At 39.0% G+C, this 10090-nt stretch overlaps 1 protein-coding gene and 1 long non-coding RNA gene across 2 annotated transcripts; one reads left to right on the top strand and one right to left on the bottom strand.

The window, feature by feature from the left end:
- The first annotated feature begins 390 nt into the window (after positions 1-390).
- Positions 391-3732, top strand: LOC103942636 (calmodulin-binding receptor kinase CaMRLK-like). The gene is made up of 2 exons (XM_009352860.3): positions 391-2124; positions 2790-3732. The coding sequence occupies exons 1-2, from the start codon at positions 699-701 to the stop codon at positions 3446-3448; spliced, it is 2085 nt and encodes a 694-aa protein (XP_009351135.2). The 5' UTR covers positions 391-698; the 3' UTR covers positions 3449-3732.
- A 1816-nt stretch (positions 3733-5548) lies between these two features.
- Positions 5549-8445, bottom strand: LOC103926533. Its single transcript, XR_007257886.1, has 4 exons — positions 8099-8445; positions 7032-7084; positions 6298-6348; positions 5549-6041 (listed from the first exon to the last, which is right to left on the bottom strand). It is a non-coding gene; the product is annotated as an uncharacterized LOC103926533 (long non-coding RNA).
- Positions 8446-10090: the final 1645 nt, after the last annotated feature.

The following is a 10090-nucleotide window of genomic DNA, read 5'->3' as shown; positions in this document are numbered from 1 at the left end:
CGTGGATGTCAAGGGAGATTCAAAATTGGTCATTGATGCTATAACCAGGATTAGCACAACACCTTGGGGGCTGAAGAATATTATTAAAAACATCGAGTGGTTGGCGAATTCATTTGATTCAATCTCTTAGAAGTATGTGTTTAAAGAAGTAATTTTGTGACAAATTTTGTCACTAGTGTAGACTTTCAAGTTACAAACCTATATATTTGGGATAAGTATTTGCCGCCTGAGGCAAGTAGAGCTATCCTATTTGATTGTATTGATACTAATTATGACCATGGCCGATCTAATTAATTTATTTTTTTGAGGAAAAAAAAAGTGTTTTCTCATAATATAATCCTAAATGAGCCCTTAAGGTGTTTTCTCTTACAATCATTACATCAAGAAGGCTTTGTTTCGAACACTTGTCCTCGTAACAGGCTTTTTCTTTGTAGAAGACTTCTTCCGAATAGCATAGTGGTCCTATTTTTTCTCGTGCTCTCTAAATGGACATTTCCATCTTTACTTGTTAGTTTAGCTTTTGGTCAATCACCACACTATACTAACTCCCCTTAACATTTACTAGCCCCCCAGTTTCCTCCATTACACCATTTCATTTATTCATTATATTCTCTCACCCTCTTTCTGTTTCTCTCTCTCTCTCTCTCTCTCTCTCTCATGGAATTTGAAAATTAAGGCCCAGTTTTGCAGGGAAAAAAATGAGAATCCTGCTTGGATATTCACTTCTTCTGGTGCTGATTGCAGCAGCAGAAGCAGAATCCACCTGCAACAGCACAGACCAAGCCCAAATCTTCAAGGCATTCAAATCAGTCTCCGGTTTCAACCTCTCCTGGCTCCAAAATTCGAAGCGACCCAACTGCTCCAACCCAACCATCACTCAAATCAACCTCCCCTCCAGAAACCTAACCGGAATAATCTCATGGAAGTACCTCAGAAACTTGTCGAATCTGCAGGCCCTCGATCTCTCTTCCAACAATCTCAAGGGCTCCGTCCCGGGCTGGTTCTGGTCGCTCCCGAACCTGGTCCGAGTCAATCTCTCCAAGAACCGGCTCGGAGGGAGCTTCGGGCTCGAACACACATCCGGAAACGGCTCAGTTTCTTCGGTCCAGGAGCTCAATCTCTCGTATAACCGGTACACCAACTTGGGCCAGCTCTCTGGGTTCCCGAACCTTACATTTCTCGACCTTTCCCACAACGATTTGGGCACTCTGCAGCCGTCTGCTTTCTCCAACCTCAACAATTTGCAGTACCTCGACATCTCCAGCTGCAGAATTTCTGGGAGTCTAAAACCCATCTCTGTTTTGCACGGATTGAAGTATTTGGACATTTCGGACAACAAAATCAACGGTTCTTTCCCTTTGGATTTCCCTCCGCTAAAGGGCCTGAAATTCCTGAACATTTCGCTCAATAATCTCACCGGCCGGGTCGGACCGGAAGAGTACCAGAAATTCGGGAAAAGCGCTTTTATCCACGCCGGAAAAAGCCTCACTCCTTTCGACAGTTCCAAAACCAAAGCCCCAAGCTTTCAAACTTCCAATGCAAACCCACCTCACAAAACCCTCCAAAAACAAAAACCCATGACCCAAGAATCCCCCCACAAAGAACCCAAATCGCAAAAATCCCATAAGATTCTTGTTCTGAGCTTATCCTGCGCATCCGCACTTGTAATCCTTCTGTCCATAAGCACGTGCGTAGCTTGCATATGCAGGAAAAAGTACTTTGCCAAAAAGCACAAATGGGCTATTTCCAAACCGGTTCAGTTAGTCCCGTTCAAGATCGAGAAATCGGGACCGTTCTCTTTCGAGACCGAGTCGGGGACGTCGTGGGTCGCGGACGTCAAGGATCCGACGTCGGCTCCGGTGGTGATGTTCGAGAAGCCGTTGCTGAACTTGACGTTTAAGGACTTGATCGCTGCAACGTCGCACTTTGGCAAGGACTCCCAGCTCGCCGAGGGAAGGTGTGGGCCAGTCTACACCGCCGTGCTTCCCGGCGACCTCCACGTGGCTATAAAGGTGCTGGAGAACGCCAGGGACGTCGATTACGATGACGCGGTGCAAATGTTTGAAAATCTTTCGAGATTGAAACATCCCAACCTGCTGCCTCTCTCCGGTTACTGCATTGCAGGTACTGCGCATTTCACACTCTCTCTCTCACGATAAATTTTTAGTTACGACGAAAAAAGCAAGTGGTATATCATGTGTTTTAACAAGAATGATAAGAAATTTTATTTTTTAAATTATTAATTTTTTAGCACATATATCATACTATTTACATGACATATGGTGTATTATTATTATTATGTATAACGATCCTACTAAAAATAATCTCTCCTCTCTCGCCCGCCGGCACCAGCCGGTCGGTCGTTGGTAATCTCACCAAACGACATAAATGCGACACACGGGTTTTAATTGCAATGTCGTAAATGACAAGGGTCCGTACGTACGAGAGACTGTTTTGTCACCGTCGTCACGTAAAATCTAATTTAGCACACATGCTATTGGTATGATTTTGTTCATAAATTTTCACGTGTTTACTGAAAATTTGTTTGTCCTCGCGAAATTTAACAATGAACCGGTATATAAAATGCATTAAAATATTGAACAATTAAATTGTATGTCGTTCAATTTAGCGGTTTAAACAACAGTGCATCTCATACATTGACGTTTCATTCTTTTGCTTCCTCATTTTCCTAATTCGGTTTATTAGATCATAAGTAAGTACACATTTCACTTAATCATATTTGAAACTAACTAAACATGTCATTAAACCCTATATATTTTTCTCTACAGGGAGAGAGAAGTTGGTATTGTACGAGTTCATGGCGAACGGGGACTTGCACAGATGGTTGCACGAGCTGCCGACCGGGGAGCCCAACGTGGAGGACTGGACTGGTGACACGTGGGAGCAAAGCTTTGTTAATGGAGCCTACTCGCCGGAAAAGAAAGGGTGGCTCACGCGCCACCGCATTGCGGTTGGAATAGCCCGTGGACTGGCGTACCTCCACCAGGCGGGGTCGAGCCCCGTAGTCCACGGCCACCTCGTAACTTCCAACATATTATTGGGTCCGGACTTCGAGCCGAGAATAGCCGATTTTGGTTTGAGATGTATCGGGAGTCGGCGGGAAGTTGGCGGCGGAGGTGAAGGCAGCGGTGCAGAGACAGATGTGTATTGTTTTGGGGTGGTGTTGATGGAGCTTTTGACGGGGAGGATGGGGACGGCGGAGATGGTGGTGTGGGTGAGGAGGATGGTGAGGGAAGGACGTGGTTTGGACGCGGTGGACGAGAAGTTGAGAGAAAGTGGGCAGTTGGAGAGGGAGATGGTGGAGAGCCTGCGAGTGGGGTACTTGTGTACGGCGGAGTCACCTGGGAAAAGGCCCAGCGTGCAACAAGTCCTGGGTTTGCTCAAAGACATACATCCCAGTCCCACTGCCACTGTGGGCTTTGGCTGACTTCACTTCATTTCACGCCCCGTGAAACTGCGTGCAATTAGAAAATTAGAAATGAAAATCGAAATCATTTTTCGTTTTTCTTTTAGTATATCCGCCGTGTAAAACTCTGCTGCACATTCATGTTTATTTTTAGCCTTTGTTGTCAACTGAAGAAGGATAATGAGAGAAATAAACAGAAGTGTGCAAAAAGAGAAAAAGAGTGCGGATGTTATTTCTCATGTCGTTTTGCATTATTCCGGATGTACATTTTAGCTTTAGTGTTTATAAAAAAAATGACTTCTGCACATTCTATTTCTCATTCTGCTTATTATTGTTTACTTTTATGCGTTGATTTATTTAGTTATAAGCCTAAATAAATATGGTGGGCAGAAAGAGAGAAGAGTATCGAAAATTCCTCTTATAAATAAGGAATACATGGTGCTAATATCAATTCTTTTTCCTACTTCCAAATCAAGAGTGAATGAATGGGACCACGTTTTGTTGTCTCAAATTTAAGAATTGTATAATCTTTCTTTTAGAAAATAGTGATGTGAATGCAAAAATCAAAAGAAAAAAATAAAATAAAAAAAGTTTGAGCCCATAAAAGTATGGAGAATGGGAGAGATGGAAGGGGGAGATGTTGAAGTTTAGGTGAGCAGAGAATCCCACTTATTGCTTGTCTCTTGTGAAGGATTCTCATCACCACCACCTCCTTTTCCCCCTTTCTTTTTGTTTCTACCTGCGACTCTGCTTTATTCGTTCATCTTTCTGGTGATTTATTATTTTAAATTTTCAAAAGAAAAAAGATAAATTAAAGAAGATTAATGAGACGTACTTTATAGTCGGATGGGCAGATCAGATACCTCTTCCTATGCATGAAATATGACAATTACGTGTTTGGTTTTGCGGGAGAATTTTCTAGTGGGGGGATGTTTGGCCGATGCCAATTGGCTGTATGTTTAATCTGTGCATATTTGGTATTGTTCAATGATTTTCACACGACGATGTTCAACGTTTTTGGCTATTTATGTCTGCAGAATCAACCCCGTGTGTTCCTTTTTGAGGTATCCTGTTATCATATGGAAACCCTAATTGAAATGGTCCATACATTGCATGTGTGAGCTACTGTCATCCATTAATGAAAGTGAGTCTCGTAATTTAACAATAGTTAACAACTCTTATTCGTTAATAGACGTTAGTCTCATGCCTTATTAGCAGTTAACAAACAAACACGCATATGAACGATTATCGTTAACACAGTTCAATTGAAAATCTATGCGATAGTTAATATTGCATGTCATGGTTAAAGCAAAAGTGGAGATTTTTCTGAGTCAAAAACACTACAAGAAAAATGAGCACTGCACACAATAAATTATCTGTTCCCTTTGAGGCCAAAAAGCACCAACAATTGTGCTTATAGACCAATAGCAACAATGCAGCTACTACGTTTACGTCTGTGCCCTCTATGGGCGTCACCATTTGTCAAAGGGCACAATATGGTCTTTGCTGCCCAAAAGGCTCAGCACAAATAAGGGTTTTCTGTGCCTCTTTTCTGACACCCATGTCAGATGACTTTTTCGTTAGCACAAGTTTGTTATTGTGCCTAATAGGATAAATATATAAAAAATATATATTCAAATACTAATACCATCAATAAGAAATTATTCATACATATAATGAAAATAATTCGTAATACATTTTTTATTCCATGAAAAACTATTAGCTAAATCTAAGAACCTAACAAATACCATTACTCTCGAGTTCCTCGCATGCCAGACAACCCTCAACCACCGCAAACAACCTTCAGCCCCTGCTTCAGCCTGTGAAAATGAACATGAGTGAGAAATCTATCGAGCAGTAAAAGCAGCGATGCTGATGCATTGCTACTTTCTTTTCAAAGACTATGTAGCAAAGTTTCGACAGAAACGCCAACCAAAATACATAAATATTTTTCAATCATTGCCTAAATATACATACCATAAACTTTAACGATTTCTTATGTAAGAGAGTAGCTAAATAGCAAGTTGTTACACTAGTCCTATAATTATAATAGTAGAAAGATATACTCTTCGCAGCATAATGCAACAACCAGCCAAATTGAAGAAAAGAGCCAAGAATAAGTAAAAAAACAAATAACCAGGCAAGCACAAGCTAATAAATAAGTTTTTTGAAATCTAACCTGCTTATAATCAAGTAGCTTTCAGCTTTGATAATGTCTTTCGTGCTTCCACTCGGTAGGGAACTATACAACAATATGAAAAATCATTATAATTTATCAATTTATTATAAGTCCGAAGAGAGGAAAGGTAACTTATCAATTCTAATACACAAAAAATCATGTAGTTACTCTCCAATGGAATAACCAGACAAAAGGAATCACCAACGGGAAATAATAATGCACTTAGTGTAGCATATACAAAAAGAACAAACTTTTATAATCCAATACAACAGAGGAGAAAACATATACCCTTAAAAGAATAAAATTTACCGAAAGGCGAAAACCTAACCTGTTCTGGGATGGAAAAATCTGAATCTCAACGTAGTCCCAAGGTGCACTGGCATCAATTTCCCCTCCATTTTCAATGCGCTTAAAACTAAACCCAAGCAGAGCAACCTGTATGGGAAAAGAGGGAAACAAAGTTTAGGTAAAAAAAATTCAGCATTTGAAAATGCAGCTTTACAAAAATTCAGCACTTAAACAAACTAAAAGCCTGCGAATTCAGTGTAGTATATACACATACATACATACATACATACATACATACATACATACATACATACGTACATATACATATAAATTCAAAGATAAAGAAAAACCAAACAATTTACAAGAGCAAAGAAAATGAAGGGATAAAGAATGAAAGACATACCTCTATCGTCTGTGGGAGGACTCATATTTGCTTTAGGGGCCTTTCCACCACCTGCTTAAAGATGATTCTTATTTAACAACTCCACCGTCCAAAACAACCAACAATGGAAGCAGAAGATTAATAGGGGAAACTACAAGTACTCCTCATAAAAAATACATTTACAAGCAAGATAAAAAACAAACAAAACTTCTAAGATTTTCCATAAAGCAGTTCACACAACCAACAAAAGGGGAAACTACCACATATTTCCAGTGATGTTCAAGGACCAAAAAACTTTCAAACATTAAAAACTTAAAAATGCATTACTAGGTTGTTCAGTCTCATAAGACTTTGCACAAGGTTACATGGCTAGTTGCTCAAGGATCAGATTCGTTATAGATAAATATTATCATCTTCATTTTGATTCCAGTATTCAAGCAGAGACTAGAGAAGTTTCCTATCCTTTTAAGTTATGTAACAGACTAAAGAAATTGACCAACTGGAATTACCGCTATTGAGAGCGACCATGGCAAAAACCTGTTGAAACCGACTAACATAACCCTTCGCTTGATGTTAGTGAATAAAAGACCCACTCGGCTAACAGACTACAATATTCATTACATACACATTCATTATGTAGTCAAATAGATACACATTCATTATATAGTCATTAAAACAAATATAGTCGAATTCAAAACCATTCCCACAATCAGTCGAAAAAGACACCAAAAAACGGAGTTAATTAAAATCAATACCTAGAAGTTCCAAATCTGCCATGAAGTAAGGCTACCTCAGCATCTTTCAGAACCTGCAAATTCAAAATGTCTTAATCAAGTATATAAGAAGAAAAATCAGGTAAGCAAATACAATAGCTCTGAAGGTTAATATCATAATCCCCTGTTTGTTGTAGAAGCCCTTTGCAAGGTTTGTGCTTTCTTGTGCTTCTTTGGATAAGGACGTATGGAAGTTCTTGTCGGGGAAATTTTAGATGGAAGCTAGTTGGAAATTAACAGCATCATATCAAGCAATTTGACGAGAGCATACAAAAGCTAGTTGGAAATAAAATTAACTATAAAGGGAAGATTGGGAGAAAAATTGGAAGAGACTTGAACAAATAAACCATTTGCCACTTCCAGTACCAGAGCAATTTGACAACATATCAAAGTACAACCAGTGCCAGTTCATTTGCTTTCTAAGAAACCTCCTTCTCTTTCTAGATTGTAAGTTCATTAATACATTATACATACTACTACCAGTACCAATTCATACTTTATTTCCTAAACTAAATTACTCTACCAGTTCACCTTCCTTAAAGAATCATTGCCTACTGTACAAATACGAAAACCCACTCGTTGTACAATCAACCTAAATTGTACAAATGCGTTCATAGTGACAAGTCACAAATATGAACAATCAACCTGAATTGTACAATCAACGAGAAATATGAACAAATTTGAGCAAAATGGAATAACAGCCTTCCAATTAATTATTGTGCCATTAAAAAGCTGAATAACATCTTTCCAAAGCCAAATATACCATTAGCTAATACATTAATTAGTACATATACAACTCAATATTTGTTAATTCATAAAAACAGCCAATCACCTTCCAGTATAAACCTATTCGAAGTGACAGCAGGTCACTTCCCATTCGAAGCAAAAATGGGTATGTTTGAATCTGAACCAGATCAAATCCCCTTTTGATTACCCAAAAGAGAAAAACGCTCAGTTCCCTTGTGTTTCAAACAAACCCTAACCCTAAAATTAATTACAAATTATTAACTAAATTAACCAATACAAGTTCTAAATTGTTACCATTTTACCTGGAACGAAGTGGAAAGGAAAGAATCCCATTATACAGGTATTGAACTAAAGGGGAACTCGGGATGAGATGAGAGTTGAGGTCGACTGATTTGTAGATTCTGTGTGAAAGAGATGGATTTGCAGAGTCTGTGAGAATTTGTGAACTCAACTGAAGACTTGAGTTGAGACCCACCGATTCTCAGTGTGTGTGAACTTTGAAGGGGAAGGATTTGCAAATTCTGTTTCTGCGTGAGATGTGAACTCCAACTTGAGAATTGAGATGAGAGGCGAGAGAGACACAGAGAGGGAAATAGAAAAATTTGGCGAAAATAGATAGAGAGAGAGAGAGAGAGAGCCTAGGGTTGAAGAGAGGCTCGGTTCGATTGGGAAGGGGAGAGCCAGAGAGAGAGGAGAGGCGGAGGAATTGAGGAGAGGCGGAGGAATTGAAAGGGGAAACACAGAGAGGCGTGAAGATTGAGGAAAATGGTTTCTTATTTTGTTTAAAACATTATTTTAAACAAAGGGCACAAAAAATCTACTTTTACTTCAAATATATTAAATTATAGGACACAATTATATTTAGGGTGTCATTGCAAATTAATAAAAAATTTCCATTGCTAACATTAACGGCACAAAAGTCATGGCTCTGTGCCCAGTAATGTGTTTGTGTCCACTTTTCTTAACATTGCGCACAAGTCATGGTGCCCATTACCAAATGAGCACTGTTCCACCTTATTGGTGTTTAAACAAACACAAACACCTCATTGGTGTCCCTAATTTTGTGCCCAAAGGCCATTTTTCTTGTAGTGAAATGGTGTACAGGATAATTAGTCGTCATTGTCCAGCTTGATTAGTTTGAAGGCATGTCCTTAGAACTCCAATACCGGGGTGGATCTCTCTCCAGTCACAGCCGTGTAGGTAAAAAGTAAAAAAGTAAAAAGCTGAGGTGCTCGTCCATTACTTATCACTCATGATTAAAATCATGCATGTCTGACCGTCATCCCTAAAGTCAGTTGCAACTTGGAAGACTGGGAAAGCTTGTGGGTGCATGCAAGGCGTGACCATAGCTACCACAAGTTAGAACGAAATACACAAAAGCGAAAGAAAAATTGTGTTTTCTAAAGCAAGACAACGACGGAGAGAAAGAGAAAGCTCATCAAGAATTCCGTGCCCCTTTTTGGTGTCTTCGTAATGAACGCTTGTTTGATAAGAGTACACTATTATAATGACGTTACGTGTCAATAATACAAGAATATGTGTTCGTTTTTTTTATTTCTAAATATCTTTTCATCATTAATACAAAACGTCACTATGATAAGAGTATAGTGACACAAGTTATCTCCTTGCCTAGACTCATCATAGTAACTAGTCTAACGACACTCGATCAACGAACACTCGCTATATACTTGGTAGAGTCCAAGTAACCAAGTGTTTGAAACGTTAATTTCGTTGTCACATACATCACATCATCGTTGCCTCAACGATACGGCAAGAACAACGTTCTCACATGCAACCACAGGCCAAGTCTACTTCATGTAGACATCACAATCTCGCATGGATTAATTTTAGAAGACACAAATTTGAAGAGTATTTGTGAAGTTTGAGTCGCATTCTTACCTTTGGATCATTGGATGTCAACTCTTCTCCTCATGCATGCTCCACTCAACCATACACATTGTCTTGTGGTATTTGGTTTATTCTTTGCTTGAAAACTATGTTGAGAGCTCGAACTTTGGTGTCATTTGTACTTAAATTCAACTTCAATAATTTGCACAATCATTGACGTCCTTGCTTTTACTAAAGTATGATTATTCGAATAATTCAAATTTTCGACTTCCCATGTGTTCATAAACACAAATGAAGTTAAAACAAAAGAAAGGGGGTTAAATTCCACCTTCTAAATCCAAATATCAATATATGAAATATCATGTGTAAACTCGACTAGGGTGACCAGTTGATTCGACTCCATGTCTTCTTTTTGATTGCGATCCGTGACTTCCTCTGTTGACATT

Source organism: the organism of the source record quoted next, unplaced genomic scaffold, assembly GCF_019419815.1.
Source record: "Pyrus x bretschneideri cultivar Hongxiangsu unplaced genomic scaffold, Pyrus_bretschneideri_v1 Contig19, whole genome shotgun sequence".
In the NCBI taxonomy this organism is placed as follows: domain Eukaryota; kingdom Viridiplantae; phylum Streptophyta; class Magnoliopsida; order Rosales; family Rosaceae; genus Pyrus; species Pyrus x bretschneideri.
The sequence above is the reverse complement of the archived record's forward strand: the minus strand, read 5'-3'. Positions and strand labels throughout refer to the sequence as shown.

What these genes read in the sequence shown, in the direction of transcription:
- LOC103942636 (XM_009352860.3), top strand. Translation starts at nt 699, where the DNA reads ATGAGAATCCTGCTTGGATATTCACTTCTTCTGGTGCTGATTGCAGCA. An exon ending in CTCCGGTTACTGCATTGCAG is followed by an intron (nt 2,125 to 2,789) that starts GTACTGCGCATT and finishes TTTTCTCTACAG; the next exon opens with GGAGAGAGAAGTTGGTATTG.